This window comes from Apteryx rowi, unplaced genomic scaffold (genome assembly GCF_003343035.1).
Source record: "Apteryx rowi isolate R43461 unplaced genomic scaffold, aptRow1 scaffold_59, whole genome shotgun sequence".
Taxonomy (NCBI): Eukaryota; Metazoa; Chordata; class Aves; order Apterygiformes; family Apterygidae; genus Apteryx; species Apteryx rowi.
Genome location: NW_020450860.1, coordinates 3,452,613 through 3,475,694, shown reverse-complemented (window position 1 = coordinate 3,475,694; position 23,082 = coordinate 3,452,613). Strand labels below are relative to the sequence as shown.

General features: G+C 35.7%; 1 protein-coding gene across 3 annotated transcripts in view; it reads left to right on the top strand.

The window, feature by feature from the left end:
• DIAPH2 (diaphanous related formin 2) overlaps positions 1–23,082 on the top strand; it is a 292,492-nt gene that overhangs the window by 87,032 nt on the left and 182,378 nt on the right. For all 3 annotated transcript variants that reach the window (XM_026082669.1, XM_026082670.1, XM_026082671.1), the window contains exons 19-20: positions 16,068–16,169; positions 18,675–18,769. In XM_026082669.1, the coding sequence (XP_025938454.1) occupies positions 16,068–16,169; positions 18,675–18,769 (197 nt within the window). The remainder of the gene's footprint in view (positions 1–16,067; positions 16,170–18,674; positions 18,770–23,082) is intronic.

Genomic DNA, 23,082 nt, shown 5'->3' with positions numbered 1-23,082 from the left:
GGATTTAAAAACCACCATAACGATGTCTTTCACTCCCTTTATTTAGGAGTACCTGGCAGTTTTTTGTGTTGACTGTATTTAACAATTGATTGTGTGATAAAATGTACAGATCAGCATTATTGTAAATATTACTGAGAACAGATGAAGGCTTTCTAATCATAAATGACCTTGCAGAAGCTAATATTTTGACCCAAAGTTTTGTCTGTGGTGGATTGATGCGAGGGAATGCTCGTGTTGTGAAAAGACTTACTTTTGAAACAGAGAGCAAGTTTGAAATTTTTTTTTTAATTTGGGGCTGCAGAAATTTCTTTATCAGAGGATAGTGAGTGAAGACTATCCCAGATAAACTCCTAATCTATACAGACTATCTCAGAAGTTAGGATCTGTCTCAGAAGTTAGGATCAATCTCAGTTGTGTGATTTTTGTCTTGTGTGTTTGTTTTCCTGTAAAATCTTTCATAAATAATGCTTTCGGAATGATCGTGCCATAGGGCTTGAATGGAAGCAGAAATTTTACTGGAGTATGTAATACACTTTCATTATGTCTTCTTAAGGACTCTGGTTTTCAAAGCTATGTGGTATATTCAGAGGGGAACAATTTACTGAAGGACAGGCTGGACAGATATGATTTTTCTTAGATCTCATTTTTCCTTCCTGGAGCTTGCTTTCTTTACTTATGTCATAGTATTTTCTCATAGCATTGGTGTTATATCAGAAGAGTTCAGATAGAACAATTTGGATTTTATCTTGGTTAGAATTAAATGTTAAATCACAGCTTTTGAAAAGCAAATACAGGTAGTTTGTATGTGAATCAAATTGTGTTCAGATTAATAGACAGATGGAATATATTTTGAGGTCTGTGCTACTTGAAACTTGCTAGCCTTATTCATTGATTGTTGTGAGGTATACTGTAGTGTGTTCTGCAAAATTCCCATGTGAAACTGAGTTCATTTTCAAAATTAGCATTACCTCTATTCCGAATCCAGGTCAAATGTTCTGTTGTGCAGAGGACTCCTTCAGTTTTAATTAGATCTGCTTAACCCTCTTGAAATGCGCTAGGGCTGGTTAGTCTTCTGCACTGCAGACTTGAGGGGCAAGGTCACAGAATAGGAAACCTTGCTTGCTGCTACCTGTTCTCTGACAGTATTGCTTCTACAGGTACACACTGATCATCTGTCCTTTTCTTTAGCGTTAAGCATATACTTGAGATAAAATGAAACTGAGATTGTAGAGGATGTCATGAATGTGTAAAGGCTTGCCGTAARACCATCACTCACTTCCTGAGGGAAAGCTGTGGAACTGAAAGTGTTTCTGAAGAGCATTAACAAAATAATAACAAAATAAAGGCATGCCCAGCTTTGCTGCAAGTTTAAATTACTAATTTCATCAAAAAGCATCAKCTGTAGTATTTGAGAAGGGGTATTTTTTCCCTACTACTTAAGTAATGCTTTTACTACTTAAAAGTTTTTACTACTTAAGTAATTTTATGTATTTGTTGGATTACCTTCAGTACTTTTAAAAAATTGCTTGGTAATGCTAAACATGTAATAAGTTAATGAACCTCTTTTCTATATATTTTTTTCTTCATAAAAATCTGATTTTTTGAGTTCTCTTTGAATCTTTTTCATACATGTCATTTGTGGGTCAAAATAGATGAGTGAAAATCAATACTTCTATACTGCTTGATTTTGGAAATGCTAGGAACTGATTATCAGAAAGCTTGATTGGTTTTGGAGTTATAGTGAACCTTCTACAGCAGTATTTTGTGCTAAAGGTTTGGAAGGAAAAAATATTGTAGTGAAAACATCCACGTATTGATTTTAAAAAACATGTGCCAAAGACCTTTTAACAATGTTGTTATAACTAAACCAACTCTGTCATATCTTAAATATTAGGTGGTAGTTCATAAAATGCATGTATTAATATGTTAGAGCAGAGCTCTCTGAAATTAAAAGTGAAAATATTGAAGAGGAAAGATGGATGAGTCCGTTCTGTCTATAAAGCAAGCCAAAGGGGGAAGATACCCCTCAGGCAGGCTTTATGTTTTCCTGTGCATTTAGCGTCTCAGAGATCCCCGTTAGAATAAGGACAGTGATCCTTAGTGCTTGCATATACAGGACACATTACCCACACACAGGCATTCGAGAAGAGCGGGATTCTGGTCTACTTTTTAATAAGTTTGTTAATACACACGGAGTGTACTAATGTATTGTTTTTGTAAGAGAAATAAAGCTTCTGTTTGTAGTGGCTTCATAAAATGCACCAGAGGAAGAAAGGCAGTTTTTGTATTCCGAAACGTCTATTTCAGTCTCAGGGATGCAGTGTTCAGATGAAGGGTAGCAGATTTAATGAGCAGTTGAGGACAGAGACACATGTACTAGGCACACTGGGGAAAGAGATTGTGTACAAAGACTAATTAGCATGAAATATGAATACATTTATGAAGTAGCCTTGATGTATAATGATCTTACAGAAAATAATTTTTCCATGGGTTCAGTGAAAAAGAAATTCAGAATCTGAAGTGCACAAAGAATCTTGAACATGTTTTTTGTTTGTTTTTAAGAAAATCTGTGTTCCTGCAATAAAATACATGTTACGTGAATAGGTAAGATCAGACTAAAAAGTTTTTCTCTAATGTCAAAACAAAAAAAAACACATCAAAAGATGTTTTTCTTTAATTTTTTTTTTGCAACTTCATTTTTTTGCAAAGGAATGTAGGTATTAGAAAAATCTRTTTAAGTTGAAGCCAGTTATGCAGAAAATGATTAAGTAGCCTATTCCATGTTATCGTAAGGTATTTTTATTTTAAATGAGTTGATGTCTGTTATGAAAATTTGCCTGAAGTGTGGCTTATCCTTCATATRTATATTTTTATATATGTTAAAATATATAGATAACTTTCATTTGTTTAAAAAATGTACGTGTATAGATATGTGTGTTTATATACAGGGACACATGCGCCCGCACACACCCACATGTGCACGTGCCCCCCCACACCCTGGTCACAGATCGTAGGTCAATCACTTGATGTCGGTTTTAGTTCTGCGCTCTGCAGTTCAGTGCGAGGCAGTTATATAAGAATATCTTTTGCCTTCTCATGTGTTCTTTGCAGTTTAACTATATTTTATGAACACTTTCTCAGTGTTGCTAAGGAAGGCTCCCCATCTGCGTACTGCTCAGAAGCCGAGAGTCGTAATGCAGATTACCACTGTGGAACAAGAGGGAAGGAGCTGGCAGCGGAAGTGCAACCAGGAGCCGGCCGTATTCCCTCCCTGGAGAATTGTCTTAGGTGTTTCGGATCAGATCCCTCCTCATAAGTCAGGGAAAAAAAAAAAGAAAGTGATGATTGAGTGGGGACTCTTTCTAGTGCTGCTTTTCCCAGCATCCTATTATTATTTTTTTCTTTCTTTCTTTTCTGTTTTTTGGTCTTGACTGCAGTTATTCTAGAACGCTCTGGAGTCTTTACATAGCAAATGTATCTCTTCCTCTCTTGAAATGGAAGTCTATCCATTAGAGTGAAAAATCTACAGGAATGTGAGCAGACTCTCCATTCTTCACTGATTTAGCCCAGGGAATGTTGTAAGGTATGCTGCAATAACTTAATCCCCTGAGGAGACTCAAAAAAAAAAATTCTTTTTGTGAAGTTAGTCATCTTTTTAAGAAATTCCAGTTCTCTAAGCTGAAATTCAGCCACACAGTTGACTGAATTTCTGGCCCAAATGAAGGCAGGAGAACAAATGAAAAGACTAAAGGGAAAGGAAGGAAAATACCGAAAACAGATCTGGTACTCACCAGGAGTTTGTGCTGACTATTAAATAGACTATATACCTATATTTTAATGTCCTGGAAAGTTCCAGCAGAGTTCCAGGAATGACAATTCATTTGTTTAAACAAACAAACAAACCTGGTAAACAAAGATATACTTATAAGCAAAATTAATGGCCTTACGTGTAAAACAATTATTTCAAGTCTATATGGAAGAGATGTTCCCTACACTTTACCAGCAGAACCGTAGTTAAATGTTGCACTACTTCCTAAGTGTGCTTTCTCTCAAATGTTTGTTGTATGATTCTGGTTTTGTTTGTGTAAAAGTATAAACTGTGAAAACGTGGTCTGATTTGTAGACCAAGTCCAGTTAGGTGTTGTGCTGCCCTGTAGTAGTGCTGTACTTAGGAAAGATACACTCCGCCCACGCCTGTCAGTTTTACATGCAAAACTGCTTTTTGGTCCTCCTTTCGTCTGACCGAAAAATAATAAAAAAAAATCCTCATCTGCTTTAGAGATAGGGAATTTAACTGATATTTAGCTGTTTCTGCTGTAATGCTGTTAGGAGATGCTTTGGACAGAGAATTCTTGCAAGAATTCTTGCCAAATAAACATAGGCTAAGGATAGATCTGTTATCTAAATTAATATAGGTTCTTTGGAGATAGATACATTAAAAATGCTCTCTAAAAGTGAATAAATCAAATGCTATTAACTTTCTGAATTCACTGAGAAATTGAAAATACTAGGTTTGTAGGCATGAACACAGATTAAAAGCTGATAATTCTGTTGAGTTATTGACTTGTTAATGATCTCTGAAGGATGTAAAATTTAATTTATAATTTGGTATATTCTGTCAGTGTTGTATGTCTTGTGTAGTTGTGAGAAACTGAAACTTCTCTGAAACTTAATTCCTTCAGACACCTGTTTCTGGTCTGAATGGTGGGAATATAATTTTTCTGGAATACTAATATAGAATAATTTCCCAAATTTAAGAGGCAGGGGAATAAGAAACTTATGGCTTAAAGGCATTCTAAAAGCAAAAAGACTCTATGTTAAAGTAGTGGAGTTTTATAAATCAAATGAAACTGTATGCAAGCTGTATATTCTAAACTACAGTTTACATGGAATAAGTTGAGTGGTTTTCCATGTAACATTTTTTTTGTTCTTGAATTTAAGACAAATTTTGGTCATCAGTGCTGACATGCTGCCTTCTTAATGAATTATTTTAGCCAATTTTTGCTTATGCTGGTAAAATAAAGGTAAACAGAACACAGATTATATCTGCTAAATTTGGAATATACTATGGATTCTGTATATGCATATGCTTAAAATGTGCTCAGATGAACAGTGAAACCTGTCTATATTGGTAAATGTGAAAGACTAGTAACTGTGTTTCAAGACTGTCTTTAGTCTGGTACCCCCCTGAGTGGCTTAATTTAGTACTTTGTTGTGTCCCCTAAGACTAATCCTGTAGTGTGAAAATAATTTTATCCTTTACCTTTTGAAGGCAAATAAACATTGCAAACGTGTTCAGTGAGCACCTGGGTTTTTTCAACACCCTTTGAGATACTTGGGCTCTAAGAAAGCTTTTTCGAGGTAGACCTGTCACAGAGCAGTAAGAATGTCTACAGCCATACAGGGCTGTCTTCAGGCCTGTCGAGCCTGGTATTTTGGCTTCAACAGGTGACTGAAAGCACATGCTTTAGGCAGAGGTGTTAGAAAAGGTAAATATATATTATTTAGTATATATAAAATGTCTGTCTCTGTTTATCTATGTAAAGACAATCAGTTAAATGTAGTGATACTTCCCGGCTTCCAGCTATTTAGTTTTCTGAGCCAGAGGTCACATCTTTATACACAGTAAAATCTTCAATGGATTTTTCTTCAATGAACTCATGTAATCTTTTAGCATTCATAACCTGTGACATTGATCTTCTTCACATTTCAAACATGTATAGTTTTCCACTGCATTTCAGACCTGTCAGTTGCTAGGCTTTCTGTTTTGTAGCTCCTTTTTTCTCATTAGAAGTTTCATTAATAATTAATTTCTACTCACTTTCTGTGTGCTTTCAAAGGCCACTGTCATACCTCCTCTCTTCTTCCCCTCCCTCCGTGTTTTCCTCTCTCAATATCTGAAAAATCTGGGCTTTCCCAGTAGTTCCTTCTGTGGAAACAGTTCTTTTACTTCGATCATTCTTGTCATGTCCTTTCTTAATGTACTACGCTCTTTGAGATGGGAAGACCAGAACTGTATATCACACACAAAAGACAAATAGTAAATATGTCATTAATTATAATCTTTAACTGATAAGCATGGGTTGATCTATGCAATAGTTTTTTAAACATCTTATAGTTTTGGTTATTCTAGTATGAAAACATCAAACATTTCAATTATTGTTTGTTATATAGACAGTTATATTTGTATACCTGAAACATTTCTCTATAACAGTATATTGGAACTGTATTGTGCTGACCATAAGTTATGATGATTGCAGTGTGGAAGGATACAATGCATATGCTTTGTGACCATGTGCATTGTGGCAGTTCCTGTTCCAAACAAATCACTGTCCTCAAATACGTCTGGTTAAAACTGCAAGTAATTTTAATCTAAAGGTAGTAATAGGCTGTATTCTTATCACTAGAATGTTACAAAAAAATCTGTGTACCCATATATGACTAAGTTGAAAGGTATGCTTCTTAGCAAACTGATGCTTTCACACATTACATGCAACTAGTTAAATCTATTTGGTACTGTCCACCATGAGGCCACATGTTCAAACACTTTTGTTTATGAAAGACTAAGTTCTCAGTATTTTATCAATAAGGGCAAAAGTTGATATTTGTATTTTATTAATTATAAAAGCTATGGTTTACAGTAAAATTCCTATGACACATTATTAATTATGGAAATGAATGGAAATGTACATATTGGGATCTCATTAGAAAGATAATTTTTAATGATTCTTCTCCCCACAGAAATTAGGCTCTGGATCCGATGGCTATCAAAGCATCCTGTTCTGCCAGCTTAATAAAACAATATATATCAGTTAATTGCCAATAATATTATTAATATTGATAATTGCATCCATTTCTCAGGCCTAGTAATGGACTTCTACACTCTAAATTAGTCTAAGAATAGAATTCTTTTAAGTAAAATTAGACCAAATTTAACAAGTACTAAATCAACAGAAATGAAACACTATTTCACTCTCTAGGGCAGAGCACCAGGATGTACCAGGATACTCTTAAAAGCTRCAGTAGATCTTGGACTCAAAACAAATCGAGGATTCTGGGATTTTAATTAAGATATTGAAGTGAAACATTTTTTCTTACATTTCTGTTTAAAACTGAGAGAGGTATGTAAAAAGGGAAAGGATACCTAAAATATACATATAGGAATGTGTGTATTAGTTTTAAAAAATTCCGCCAGGAGTTTTAGTGTCAAATGGCACAGTGAAGCGGGGGGCAGGGAATTTACTAACCACTTCATTTTCAGTTTGTTCCATTAAAAACCAATGCCTATTTGACTGGACTGTGGAAAGGGATTATCCTCTTTTGTTTCTTTTCTTCATTATTTTTAGAATTCCTTTGGAAAATGTGGTTTACGTAAGTGTCTTTGTGTGGCAAGATGTGCCTTTTACAGGCCTAATCAAGAAGTGCAATAGCTGAAGCGTTGATTTAAAAGATTTTTGCATAATAGACTTATACTAATAAAGGAAAACTAGTTTATGATAATCTTGGTGAAATATAACTGTACTTTTTCAGCACTTCATTTTACTTGGAATTGTTTTGGTCTGAGTCTCGGGCCTTTTCTTTTACTTCTGGAAGTTTCACAGATAACGGATGCAACAGTTAGAATATAGAAAATACTGGTAGCTATCCTTTCTGGCACTTGGTGATGGTGATAGCCTGATCTCCAAGAAGAATATAACTAGGACTTGCAACTGTCTATATTAGACTTACTCTCATAGTAGCATTTTATTTTCATAGGCAAATGCCTCCTCTGACCCACATAAAAAAATCAATATGTTTTTTACTTTTAAGAATGCATTGACTGATCTTTTTAACCATTAGTCCAGCACTAATATATCAGCAGTGAAGACATCTAATATCTCGATGCCTGGCAAAAAACATCAATGAAAAGCACCTCTTTGTAGCCAAAGGCACCACGTTCATGTGAAGTGTTGCAGATGCAGGGATAGATGGAAGGAGTGGCAGTGACGGAGGGAGAAATGGGGCAGACAGTCTTGAGGCTTGATGGAGGGAAGGTGAGAGAAGAGTCAATGGAAGAGACTGACTTTTATTCCAATTTCCTACAGCACATTTCACCAAACAGTAAATACAGGCTTTGAGGATATTTTCGGTGTAATCATTGTTTGCTTACTGTTTGATTTCTAATGTTCAAAAGGAATACTTGCATGCATTTCTGTGACCATTTATATTTTATGAATTGCTAAAATCATAAAATCCAGCAAAATCAGCGTCTTCTGTATTGGTCTTTGGCAGGGTAAATAGAAGGGGGCAAATGCAATATTTTATTTTTAAGTTTGTGTAGTCTAAACATTTGCTTCATTTCAAGCTGTTGATAGAAAGATGGAAACCACTGTAATATGGATTGGTTAACAAAGTACAATTCAATTGTATGACTTAACTGCACAAATTCCTGATGCAGTTTTCCAAATTGAACTTGAATATTATACTAGTTGCAACTATTTTATGGTAGTATTAATAGAACAAGAGGAATTTAATTCATTAGATGTGATGGTCAAATATAGTAGCAGTCAATGGTGTTATAAGAGCAAATAATAAGGATGTAGTCCCCTTGCTATTTTTTGACACAACTCATTTGTAAAACTCAGTCAGTCATGACTTTTTTCCTTCTATAGAATAGAATCTGTTGGGTTGATGCCACTTCCTTCTGCTTGATTACATTAATTAGGCAAAAAACATACAAGATTGTGAGATGTTCCCTGCTCTTTTCCCCTGCCAGATTTTTATTTTTTTATCTTACTTCAGAGCTCAAAGTAAGATCCACTTTCAGATCAATTGCTCATTTTCTCTGTAATAAAATTTTATTTTCACTTTTTTTTTWTTAATCCTATCGGATATTTAGCTGTTGTGATTGCAGAAAGGACAGAGTGACAGCAGGAGCACTTAATTAATTTTACTTCAGGAATTGATAACTGAGTAATGTAGATGAACTGAGAAATACCAGGTGGCACTGGGAATAAACATGAGCTCACACAGCTGCCGACTTCACTGACACGAGGCTGCGGCTAGAGTGAGCTCTGCATTTATCTCCGGGTATTTGGGAAACGGTTTGCTATTCGTCACAGGTTAAGACCAAATGACAGTGTGGAGACTAAATGGATTTGGATACCAAAACACTTTAGTCACAGATACAGGCAATTTCTGAATTACAGGACTTCCCCRCTCCGTGGGAGAGACGGTGTCGTCCAGGAGAGAAGCTGGGGGGGCTGGTGTGGGGTTGCAGCTGCGCTATAGGTATAGGCCAGGTGCGGGGGCCATGGGGTGCCCCGGCGCGTCTCCTCCCCTGGGATCCATAGAATATCCCCGAATATCCCTTAGTTTTGTTAGCCGCAGGATGGGGGCGAGGACACCTCCATGGGGCCTGGTCCATTCAACTTGTGCTGAGCTTTTCTGACTCGCTGTYGCTGTAGCTGCTGCTCTCRGGCTGCCTGTTCTGGACACTTCTGGACACGTTTGCGCTTGAGCAGTAAGTTTGCGTCGTTTGGGTGTCTGTTTCCTTGAGCGCACAACAGCTACTCAAGGTTCATTTTGTTGTTTGGAACATGAGGTGGGTCATATTCTGTCTACTTCGGTAAAACAAGAGGTTGGTGAATGCTCATGGGCTTAAGCTGCCAGCTGTGCTACCTAGGCCAAACTCATGCTGTCTTCTGCACTATTCCATGTGAGACTGGAAATTACGTGGAAAGACTTAGGATTGCTGGATCAGTGGCGATAGACAATAAGTGCATGTTCGAGGCTATATTATATTTAACTTTCCCCCACCTCCCCCCTTTTTTGAACTTGAGTACCTATAAAAATAACACATTCTTGCTAACACTGTTGGAAATAGAAAACTATCAGTAGCTTCTCAATATAATCAACCTAACCCTCCTTTAAGGAGTTTTATTATGCTGCAGTATTACTGAATTTTTAAGCTGCAAAATATCTCATCTTCTAATCTCTTTATGAACATGTTAGGTTTTCATTTACTTGGCATTCGTAACTCATTATTTATTACTACTTATTTTCCASTGACTCATATCATCTTGTCTCTTTTTTTTTTTCAAGGAGTGATGATCTGTTTAATTAATAGTTTCAGTTGTTCAACAGTATTCCTGTATGTATATTTTTACGTTCCCTAAAACTGATCTACATGTAAAAAATATTGTTTCCCCTAGATTTGCAGCTCTTTATCCATGGATCTTCCTTCATGGCCAACTTGGGGAATAAGAAATCAATTAATTTTTTTCCTATGATTTTTGCTGAGAAATACCGGTGAATGCAATTGGTAAGCCACCTGCCAGATGGAAATAAGCTGAAATTACTCATTCATTTCCTATGACAGTACAAGAGCTTTTGTTCACTGTGGGTGCAGACTTGCTATAAATTGGAGATTAAGGCTCAGGTTCAGACGGACTAAAGTTCACCTAAATCTCTGCTTTGTCCAGCTCTAGCAAATAATGTACACATAGCTTGTTTTTAGCAAAATATGGGTACTGGTTTTCTTCAAAACAAGAGGACGTATATTTCCATAACAAAAAGGCAAAATTATTTAAAAAGAAAAAACAATGAGAAGATACTACATAGCAATGAAAGGATAAATAGTATGATAACTCCATTTAGTCCTTTTTTGTCTCCCTTTCATTTAGATACTTATCATAGTCATAACTCACAGTTGTTACTGTTCATACTTTATTAAAATTATTCATCACTAAAACTGAAAAAAAAAAAAAAAGGAGGGAGGCTGTTAATATGAATTAAATGTTTTGCCCCAGAGTAAAATGCTTTAACAGCTCCAATAGTATTAAATAAAATTTTATGTATTTCTAAAAATCTTATTGTGCTAATTTTTAATGCCATTTAGTAACTGAACTAATGAACAGATGTATAATTTTATTAGTTATTTTGCAGCTGTTAATTTTCAAAAGCCATGTGTGCTAACAGTTTTTTTGATACAAAGGTACCAAGTACTGGTGGTAGACTTTTTTTCTTAATTAAGTCTCTGAAATATTTCAACATGTTTGTGCATTTTCTTTGCCATGATGATCATTAGTCTTGTTTAATGTATTTAAAACTTCTGTAACTCTTTGAATAGTGTCATTGTTTTCTTCTTTAGATGCTAAACATGCTTCAAGCAGTGTCCTTTCTGTGGGATATATTAATTCACAGCTGAAGGTATCAATGAAGGTACACATTTAAGCTGCACATGCGTTGCATAACCTAAGACTGGAGTAGAAAACAATCTCTTACATCATGTTGCATCAGCTTTTTTCCTTCAACATTGATAAACAAATATGTTGTTGCTAACAAAACAGTGTTCAATTCTAAATAAAACAAAATGTTGGTTACTTAACATGGAATTTAGATCCATATTTTGTTGTCTTTAAAGAGACTCCTGCATATTCTCAAACTACTTTTCCCCCTTTGGCTTCCTCATGTCTCTTTTTTCCCTTTCCCTCTTGTGTCTGCTGGCGGTAGGCAGTAAAGAAAAGTCCAACCAAAACATTCTAGACCTGTAACTAGTGTGAGATAATGACTCATTAGTGGGTGTTTTGTTACTTTGATGATGGATAATTGTTTTTAAAAAGGCTTCTTTCTTCTTCCTAGCTGGGGGAGGGGGAACAGCTTTTAAACAACGGAAAATACCATTCTTTTTTTAAGAAAAAAAGATTTCTATAAACTTTCAACAAGAAAATCAGATGTAGAGTAGGGGATTTAAACATACTTTGTATCAACAAAAAGCATAGTGCATTAATGCTGTCAGCTACCACAGGCATGATGGCCTGAAATGAGGGAGGGCAGCTTGGCAGCCCCATCGCGGGGGTACGGACGTGGTAGGCAGCTCTCTTTCCTTTCGGACTGCTCTGAACCCAGGAAGGCGGCGTTCATCGGCGTTCATCGCTGCTGCAAGAGGGACTGGCTGCATCACCTGGACAGGCTTGCCCACGTGGTGGAGGGTCCTGCTCCCATCGCAGTGTTGGCAAGGCAGGGGGAGGACTGACCCAGCTTGATTTGTGGTTATGTTCTGGGAAGGAAAACAAGTGAGTGATGGATTTGGAAGGCTGTTGGATCAAGCCTGGCATACAAGTGGCAAAAAGCTGGCCATATGTTTCAAATCAGGGAGGTGAACTTAAGCAGCTGCACTCAGAGGTGAGGCCAGCTCAGCAGGGAGCTGGGTGGGAAATGAACCCTGGCAAATAAAGCTTCAAGTGCAGCCTTTTTGAGTTTCTGAAGAGTGTTTTCATGTCAAGGATTTTTTTGCTTAATCAGGAGACATAGGGTAAGAACAGAGTGTTAGCTTAGAGAGCTGTCCTGGTTCTTTCAGGGTCCTTTTGCTTAGTTAACTGTTGAAGGAAACACCCCCTCTGCTACTCCTTGTTTTCTAAACGATGGCCATCTTTGTTGTGGAAACCTGGGTATGGCTGACTTTAGCCCTAGGTACTGACTGCAAGATTGTCAGCTTGAAAACAAGCAGATAATGGATGAATCAGTAAGCCGGTGACATTGTCAAAGTGCTGTAATGATGAAAAACCACTGCACTAAACTGCAACTTCTGCATGAAGTAATACAGATGCTTTAACTTAAGAACTCCAGAATCTGTGATCTGTTATGGTTAAAACACTGCTGAAGTGGACTAGATGATCGGGGGAGAAAGTGCCAGTAACAGAAGAGGGAAGGGCATGGCTTTTGATAGCCTTCTGAAGGTGCTTAAGGTACTGTCAAACATGGGTCAAACAATGCCGGAGGGTTTCTAGCAGTTTAATGTCTGTTTCTGCCTATGACTGGTAAATAAGACTGGTGCTGATGGTAGACTGTGGCTTTGATGCATGAGTGTTTGAATTGAGCATTTCTCCTGATGTCTTTTGTGAACTGGCATAAAGCTAACTTTAAGTCCTTAAAACCTGCGCTTGAATAGATTAGGGCTTTTGAAAAGAACATCTTCTCCCAGTAGAGAAGTCTTAGTCTAACCCCAAAATGAAACGTTTATAAAATGGATGATTTGTAAGTGATCATATTACAGCTCTTCAGCCTTACGCAGGTTAGAGTAGCCATACTGTATTATAAAAGTATTGAACCTCTGGTCTTCTGTGGTTATTACTTTCACAGTACTAAAAAGAGTGCAGTCTGGAAACAGCTGAGGGACAGTAATGAAAAAACCAATTGTTTGCAYTAGATGGGCAAAGGTGCAGTTGTGAATTCTGACTTGTCCCATCTTACGTGTCTAAAATGGTGTGTTTAAAAACAAAAAAAACCCTAAAATGCTTCTCCTTTTTTGATACTGTAGTAGTTGAATAACTTAATACATGTTTTGAGCTGTGCTCATACAGCACCTTTGCCCTTGAGCTCTTGCTCACAAAGCTGTTTCACACACTTCTTGTGACTGATCAAATGTACAAATTACCACTGTAAATAAATTTATGTCTGTGTGGAGCGACATTTGGTAAAAGCATCCTCGAATCAGTGTCTGTAGGCTTCTCTGTATGCATCCTATGGCTGAGAACCCCTTCACTTATCACTTACAGGAACGCTGAGAGCTGTCGGTCAGTCTGCACTGTTCTTGAAAGTCTGTTCTCCGTGTGGGTTAGGTCATTCAGAGGTCTCAGTTATTACTAAAGAAAGCTTGAGCGGGGGGAAAAAGTTTCAATTAATGCTGCCTAGCATTCTCTTCTGTCAAAATGTGCCTTAAAATATTTATATATATGTAAAATAAATATTTTATATATAAAATATTTATCAAGGGTGCTCATTTGCTTAGCAGTAATTTATTTACTTAACAGTATCGCTCTTTAAAAACAGGAGTTTCCTGGCAATCAGCCTCCGATGAGAGGCTTGCCTTTCTTAGCTGTTACATTTTTTGTTTAGTTTGTGAACTACTAAATTAGTTTTTCGCCCCAGATCTAGGTTTATCCTGGAGAATTCTTGGAACTTGTTTTTATGTGGAGTTGGTTTTTCCACGGTGTTGGAGACTGTCATGGGACTAGACTAGGGTCTCTTACCCTGGAGGTAAAACTGTAATGAATTAGGTTCTGCCATTGAGCTCTGAGATACCACTTGGAAATGCTGAGAATTATAAAATTCCTCAGTCGTCTGCTAAGCAATCCTTAATTTATGTTTCCGTTGGATTTTTGCTTTATTGCTTAATAAATCTTTATTACCTYTGTTGAAGTTTTGCAAGCCACAAGACTGAGAAGATTAATGCTGATTTCATGTATTCTTGTCATAGCCGACTGTAGAAGAGACCTGTCTGCAGTGTCCCCAGCTAACACACAAGTATCATGTCCCCGCGTGGCTTGCTAGTGTGTGTGGTGTTTACTGTATTTCTTTGAAGACCCAATCATATGGATTTTGCGAAGGCTTCATTCTTAAACAGAGGGAGTTTGGAATAAGTCACTCATATTCAAGAATTTCTCATGTCTGTCTCAACAGACCCAAATTTAGGCTTTTCAATAACTTTGTGAAACTTCAGCTCGTATAATACAGCTCATAAGGTTTATTGCGATGTCATGGGACAATAGCTAAATTATTTCTAATTTCTGTTTTTTCTGGTGAGGACCTGTTTTAATTTCTTTGTTTTTAATTGAAAATGATTTGTGAAAGGGGCTTGATGATAATTTCATGGAGTGTTACTTTAGGATTTTAAACTGTAGCTCATTGCAGTTAATTCTTTAGTTCCCACCAGCACAGACCCTTTATCTGTGTATATGAGATTGCTGTAAAGCTGATACGTAGCTCCACACTGTTTCAAATATAAAACAAGCTGGTCATACTTACTTCTTAGGTGTGCAGGAAAAAAGGGAGGGGGAGAGCAAGCTTTGCATCACTGTTGAATTTTATTTTTTACTTAGTTTTTTTTGCTTTGGGGTTTTTAAAGGTAACTGGAGATGATGGAGATATCTTGGAGTAGCTTAGTTTATGCTGGCGTGAAAATGCCCAAGGTAAACTAATTATTCAAGAGGTATAAACCCAGCAGAACTATTTTATGCCAGATGTTTCCCTAGTGGTAATGTATATAGGGAGAAAAAACTTTTGTTTGTTTGTTTGTTTGTTTCATGGGTTTTTTTGGAGGGGGGGAAGGTTTAAGCTGAGGTTTTGAAGTTATTCTTCACACTAGAAATAAACATCTTTTCTTAGTAGATGTGTGTAATGAAATCCGTACTGAAGAAATTAGTTCAGCAAAAAAAAAATGCTCTGAGGAGAAAGGCATAGTTGATCTGCTCAAAACTTCCTCATAATTTTACTTTCATCAAGCTTTGCAATGACTTAAAATGTTCATCAAGTTTAATGTTAAGCGTGTAATATTTCTGTTCCTTCAGTACCAAACATGTTCTGTAATACTTAAATCCTTACTAATGGGTTTACATAACTGATACTTAAGAAAATTTTATGAAAATTGTGTTAAATTATGCAAAAAATCAGCAAATATTTTAAATTTTTCAATATTGCTTTACTTTTTATATAATTTCAAATGCTAAATATAAGGCTAGTGATCCTTGTTACTTGAGAAATTATCAATTTAATTATACAGTATTTTTTGTTTCGTTTTGTTTTTTACTAGCAACAGCATAAATAATTACTAAAAGAWAATTGTATATTTATAAGAATCCTGCCTTTCTGCAGTATGATAAAATTTCAGATGACTTATCAGTTTTGGATCAAAAACATTAAAATTTTAAACTTTAATATTAATATTTCAACACAAGGCACTCATATGCTTTGAGCTAACAGTAAATCACTGTGGACTGCATTTTTAAAGGTGCTTGGAATAAAGTGGAGCTGAAGAAAAAATAGCTTGTGGGTTAAACATATTTGGTGGTGCTTGGGTATATTTTCATTGTTTTATGACAGTTTTCATTTCCTGTTTCTTCTAATAATATTAAGTTGCTTTATTTGTTTCTTGGATATTTTAAGGTACTTTGAGGAGAGGGATTTGTCTTGCCTTGAACTGATTCTTATAGATGCGTTATTATGGCTTCCTGGCTAAGATGCTATTAATGTCTTTAAATCTAACAATTGTAATAATGACTCAGAATTTAATAAATGCATACTTACAGCTAAAAGGGCACTAGAAGAAACAGAAGAAAAGAAAACAGTTCAGCCAAAGAAAAGGATTAAAGAATTAAGAATTTTGGATGGAAAGACTGCACAAAACTTATGTAAGTATTGTAAAATGTATTTATTAGGTAAATATGTAATTAACACCTACACAAAACTATTCTTTCTTAAATCTTGTATTTCTTCTTTGCTGGCATGTGAAACAACTTCCCACCCCACGGGGGGGGGGGGGGGGGGCGGGGGAAGTCACTTAATCAGGTATAGGCTGTTGACTTTCCAGGTCAACTATGTGCTTTCACCACTGTGTTGCTAAACTCTGACCAAATGTTTCCATTTTTCTGTACAGAAAATTTGGTGTAATTCTTGAAGTTTCATGTTGTGGGAAAGCAGCCAGAATATTCTCACGCTTCCTGAGAGCGCTGGGTAGCCTTGTGAGGATTTGGGTGTTAGTACTTAGGAAGAATTACTGTCAGAAATGCAGCCTCTTTATGCCAAAGTAGGCTTACAGCGTATACTTGAAAAATTTGCTGAAGAGATTTTTAATTCAAGAATAAATGTTGTTCTGATATAATCCATCTCTTTTTCTTAGGGGGATGTCTTAATGGAGTCTCTGGCTCCTGACAAACGGGTTCTTAGAGGTTGCTGTTGTGTCATTAAGACAGATCCCTTAGTAAATCCTCTACTGTTCCTGCTTTTCCCCATCAATGGCTAATCCAGTTATTTCAGATGTGTTTGGGTTCATGCAATTCTAATTGTTTAAGATGCATTCATTTTTGGTAACAAGATTATTTTGGGGAGAAATAACAAAACACTACTAAAATAATTCAATGAACAGATGAAGCTGAGTAGAAACAGCAGTTGCAGTAGCTTCTACTAAGCTCTTAGACAAGAAATAGTGTTTTGTTTTTTACTTAAGGGTTTGAAAATTATGTAAAGGAGAAGGGTAAATCTACTGTCATGATGCTTTATTTGGGGGAACAGGAAATAGTAAAATTGAAAATTTGAAAACTAAAAGCTTCCTCCAATTCTTCATGAAGTGTGAAAGCAATGAAATGCCTTTTTCATATCAATATCCAGAAACCTGATTTATTATATTCAGGCTGCAAGAGCTACTTTTAGTTGAGAAAGCTCTGAAATTTCTATTGTGTCTAATTTTTCAATGAAAATAAGGGTAGATGCTAGGAAGCAAAAGTATATGCCTCTTCCCAGGAGGGGGGAAAAAAAATAAAAATCATTTTCTAAAATAAACTGGGTAAAGTGAACTTGAGTCTTGCTAGGTCGAAAAAGTTTTGCATATATATGATTTGAATTCATTATGCAACTTGGGGAAACCATTTAAAAATGTAACATGAAAAATTCTAATTGCTTGGCCAAGCAGAGATGACATGATTTTAGATTTAGAGACTGATGAGATTGATTAGTGATGAGAGATTGACTTCTAATGAGAAAAATATTATGAAATAGAAGTTAGGTGCAAATGCTATTACCATAAATTATAAGGAAAGCTGTAATATTCCATGATATAAAATTGTGCCGTTTTTACGCATGTGATGTAATTATCACATGTAAATGTTTCATGGTGGGGAGAGCTCTAATGAGTTCTGTTTAGCATTTCCTCCTTTATGTTTTGTGACTGTAATGTTGAAGAAAATAGCTTTGCCTATTACTTTAAACTTGATTTTCTTTCTTTAATTATGTATGCAAATGAATCATTGACAGCAGTTGATTCTTTTATTTGAATTGGAAATACCATAAAATGCCACTAGTCTGTCTACATCCATGGCAAATGAAGTGTAAAACCAAATCTGTGCATTGTTTATTACCGTGTCCGTGAGCACATTTTCCATAGCTGAAAATGTGCTGTGACACGAGTGATATAAAATTTCAAACCAAGTGTTGAAAATATGGATGCAGGAACATCAGTCATAGTATTTGGGCTGAATRTACAGCAGCTCATGAAAATGGTATGCTAATCTGTCTGTTAGGGTTGCTTTGTGGTATACTGAATTGGCCTCTATTGGGATGTTATAACAACCTAAGATCAAATTGCTTTGATAATTCCATCTTTTAAGAGTGTATAATACGCATTCTTTCTTGGATAAGCTCAGTTAGCCTCAGACTTAGGGTATTATTTTGTCTTTACCCAAATCTTCGTTAGCTTTTTGGCATGGAATTTTCCTAGAATGCCATGCAAATATCATTCAAGCAATTGCAAATTCAGTTCATACATGTACATGTGGTTATGAAAGCAAAAATAATAGCTAAAGTCTTCTAATGACTGCATAAATCTAGTTTTAAGTAATAATGTACATATTTTGCCATTTGTAAAAATAGGACTGTATTGATACAGATGAGTAATACTGCTAGGGAGCAACTGAGACTCCCCGAACGGTTAATACTGCTGTCATAGTTTTACTGCTTATAGGTTTTCATTAGAATTTGGACTGAAATAGTGCACTTCATCTACAGCTTATATTATATAGAAAACTTCTTCATTGTTTATCATCTTAATTTGAATGAAGAACAAGCTGGTAGAAATGAAGTTTGTGTTCTTATATGAATCTTTTTGACATTTTTGATTCTTATTATGTATTATTGAATTTTAGCAATATTTTTGGGATCTTTTCGTATGCCTTACGAAGAAATAAAAAGTATAATTCTAGAGGTTGACGAAGAGAAGCTGAGTGAATCCTTGATTCAGGTATGTGAAAATGTCACTGGTTTTGTTCATAGTTTGTTTGCCACATAAAAATGCTGTAAAGGAATGAGAATTCAAGAGTAAAATAGCGTAGAGTATTTACTGTTTTGTTTATTTAAACTCTGCTTTTGCATATGATGAAATATAACAGTAGAACTCTATCTTTAAAAGAGGCTGTTAACAAAAGCCATTTCATTGCAGAGTTTGTCACTTTATGAAGTTTCCTTTTCAAAAGGAAACTTCTGCAGATTCTAATTTTTGAGTTTCTAAGTCAGCCAAACATTTATCCCAATTTAGGCTGGTGGATATTGAAGTTTCACCAGACTTTTCATTGAACCACCTCAGCTCTAGTGATAGATGAAACTACTTGAATCTTTCAGGATACTTCTACAGCCCAACAAAAACATCAGTAAATCAAGCCGGCTTCCAAGCTGCTTTCATCAAATTTAGAGGCCAAAACTTCTTAGCCAAAGAGAGGAAAATATGGAGTACAGTTCCCTCTCTGATATCCTCACAGCAGAAGCAGAGTGAGTGTATACACAACCCCTTATGATCTTGGGAAGTGACAGAGAGCAGCTGAGAAGCACTCAAGACAAAAAGTGTATGCAGAAGTAGCACAGTAGTGTAGCTAGCACCACGATACTGGTGTTGGATTGGTTTCTTGGAATATCATATGCAGATTCATGGTATCATGACTACCATCTCCATTAACTGATGCTTTTTTAGCTAAGGTACCAGGCCACTATTTGCCCTTTCCTCCTTTGCTGTGCCCTGTGTGTGTGTGCCGTGCTCCCACTGATGTTCTCCCTGCTCTCCCCATTCCCCCAGGTTTCTATATGAATTCCTCCTTCTTCTCTTGATCCAGGCAATTTTTTATTCCAGGGAAACTGAATAAAACTGAGTTTTCTGGTCTTTTCACAGTTAGGTTATGCAATTCATAGCTTCTTCAAACATAGATGTGTTTTAACAAAATTGGCTCCACTAAGTTGCACAATATACAGTGTAAATTGAATTAAGTTTATCAAATTAAATTCACTTGTGCTTCCTTTGCAGTTTCTCTTGTGTCAACAAAGCCCTCCTACATCTCTGGAGCTTTAGTTTCCTTGAAGCTTTTAAGGAAGGGCTGTCATTTTCTCATAGACCTCAGAGTACTGGGCTCACAGCAGTACATACAGGGTACTTTTTTGCGGTGGCATATTCTGAAACTTCTACCAACTAATTTAATGTGTTTAAGAACATAGATGAGGTATCCAAAACTCTCATCCCTGTTTAATTTGGGATAGTACTTGGTATTATTATTTTGCTTGCTTTCTTGTAATATTTTTGAAAGTTCCTCATTTATTATAGTTTATTTCCAGTCTGTCCTTATTTGATGTATTTCAGTATGGTGTCCTGCTTCAGGCCATGTTAACATGAAATGCATTGTTTTTATGAGTATGTGCTCTAAAATTATATACCAACTACTTCTAATATGTATTTACAGTAATAAAAATATTACCTATTAACTGCAGAGAATCTATTTTTCTTACAGAAAGCTTCTGCACAGAATAGGAATTATTTAGAAAGAAGTAGGAAGTCTGAGTTTACAGGTATGGTCGGGGATATTGGATAATTTGATCAAGAAGCCTACAGGATTAGTAAAATCAAATCTCAACAGGAAAAAAAAATCCTCAAATACCTTGGAAATGCAGAATAGCTTAACACTAGTGTAGTTACCTTGCTTACAGCAAGTGTAGAGTTATCTTGAGGTCTGGATTAAAAGAAATAGCACGTAATATATTAGGCCAAAATGTAAGGTCATGATCTTAAAATGTAGTTGTAAAATACTGGGAGCTAATGCTGTAATGGTTGCTTATCAATCAGAAATGATTGAGGAGGAGTAATGGTGAGTCTGTCTCCAACAGGATGAGTATAACTACCACTGTGATGCAGCCATCAAAAAAGCAAATGTGATTGTAAGGTGTATCAGGTGAAGTATTTCCAGAAGAGAGGATAATTATTATATTTTTGAATAACGCACTTGTGCAGAGTATTTTAGATAATGTCTTACATTTCTCAAAAATGAATTAAAAATGTAGAAGCTGAACTTAAAAACTACTTAAGCTGATTGAGGGATGGAGAAACATAGTTTACAAAGGAAGCTAGAAAAGATTGGCTTGATTAGGTTAGCAATATAAATAGCTGAGAGGGAATATAACTGCATTATAACTGTACTGGGACAAGAGAGAGGTAGGTAAGCATCAGGGAGGAAAATGAAATTGCTTAAGTAAAGGGCAATGTTAACAACAGAATGCATGGATGCCTTCATGATAAATTCATATCCATTTTAGAAACTCAGCTGTTCATAGTCCTCGAAAGAGCGAGGCTTTGGTTTGGCACTCCAGTGGAGAGAGTTGGAGCAGGAAATAATAAGTTTTATTTGGAGGTTGGTCCATTTCTGAAAGGAGTAGTGTGGCCTCTAATAGCAGGTAGATTTAGCTGATATACTGTAAGAATTTCCTCCCATGTTTCTAAAAATACTCTTAAGAACATATTGGCATAAATGGGCTGTATCATCTAGTTGATGTTCAGTCTCTTTTGATGTATTTTATGCTGGTCTTCCAACTACATGTGAGGTACTACCTAATTTAACATTTTTCAGTATTACTAATCGGAGAACTTTCATAAAACAAACCTTGCTGGCCTTCATACTTAGCAGAACTTGAACTTTATAGAAATGCAKGTGCAGAAACTGCTTTGTTCTCTCTAAGTATCACTAAGTCTCTAAGTATGTCTTTAAGTCTTTCTAAGTATCTAAGCAGTGGTGAAAGGTAAATGGGTATAGCATAACTGAGCATATTGAGAAGTGCTGTCTCTTTCAGTTAGGCTTCTGAAGTCCTTGTTTCTTGCTGCTTTTCAAATTTTTCTTGTAATACGTACTAAAATTAATTGGATTGAATACATGGTAGACTGTAGGCCATTGTATTTTCCTTGAGAAATATATTCTAGGAAAAAATTCTCAATTCTCTTTGAGAAAATAAGTTCTTATAAGCAGCTACTTGTTAAACACCATGTTTAGCAGAATTCAGGGCATTGTGACGGTGGGCTTTCAACTGCTTGTTATGTCCCRGATGCTAGATGGAGTGGCTTATTTGACAAAAGTAGGGAAACAACTAAGTATGCTGTATTATCATTTGAATTTAATAATATGTTTTATTAAAGTAATCTTTTTGGTCTGCTGGCGATTAAACTTGCCAGCCATCTCCAAGAACCTTAGTTCTAAACTCTTAATTGGGGTGTGGAGAAATTGAGACTGTATTCAACCAGTCATGAATGTGCATTTTGCACATCTTCGAAGTTTAATGGTGTCATTGTCTTGGTATTTCAAAGTGTTATTGTAAAGATAATCTGTTAATCATTTTAGTGTAWATTCAAGTTTGAATTTATGTATGTACTTATATGTGTTCAAATTATGACTCTGGGTTTTCTGGTTACTCTTAAAGTTGGTGAAATTTTTTTAAAAGTGCCCTTAAAAGTTGCAGTGCAAGGATTTTTACAACATCAATTTTTAACCAGTTTTATTGCTGAGCACATTATGGATAAATCATATGGATATAATCTATCCATATGATCTATCCATATGATAGATTATATTTAACATATATTCTTTAATGTTGACTGTCTAGTACTCCATTGTACTTTTTTGACCTTTGTTAATGAATACAGAGATTTTTGTCTCCTTCAATAGCTTTTTTATATACAAGTTTGAGGACCTGAAAAGATGTCATGTGAGTTTCTACAACATACTTAAATGTTCTCTGACTATATATTTCTTCCAAGAAACATAAACCTACCTTTCTGTCAGCCTCTTAATGTTAGCCTTAGATTTCTACTCCTTTTTATTTTTATATAAACCTTTTTTATTTACCCTGTTTTTATTTAAACCTGCATCATCATCATAAATACATTATTCTAAAATATCACACTCCAAATTGTGTTTCTTAAAGTACTGGCAAAGAGTGGAATATTTGATCATTGAATGCTTTAGCTTCATTTTTGATTATTCAGTAGAATTAATCAAAATAAACATTTGGATATATGTATATATATTTTTGACATCTGCCAATGTGGTGGATTATAACTGATATGAAAACAACCTGGAAAGGTGTTCTACAAGGATGGTGCAGAAGTAGAATATCATGAGATCAGACTGCTTGAGAAGTAAGATAAAGCTAGATTATGACTCTTAAAAAAAGGTGATAGTGCAGTGCTTTTTCCTGTTGTCTGGTTAACAAAGCATATATATGCATGTATATAAGCATATACACACACACACA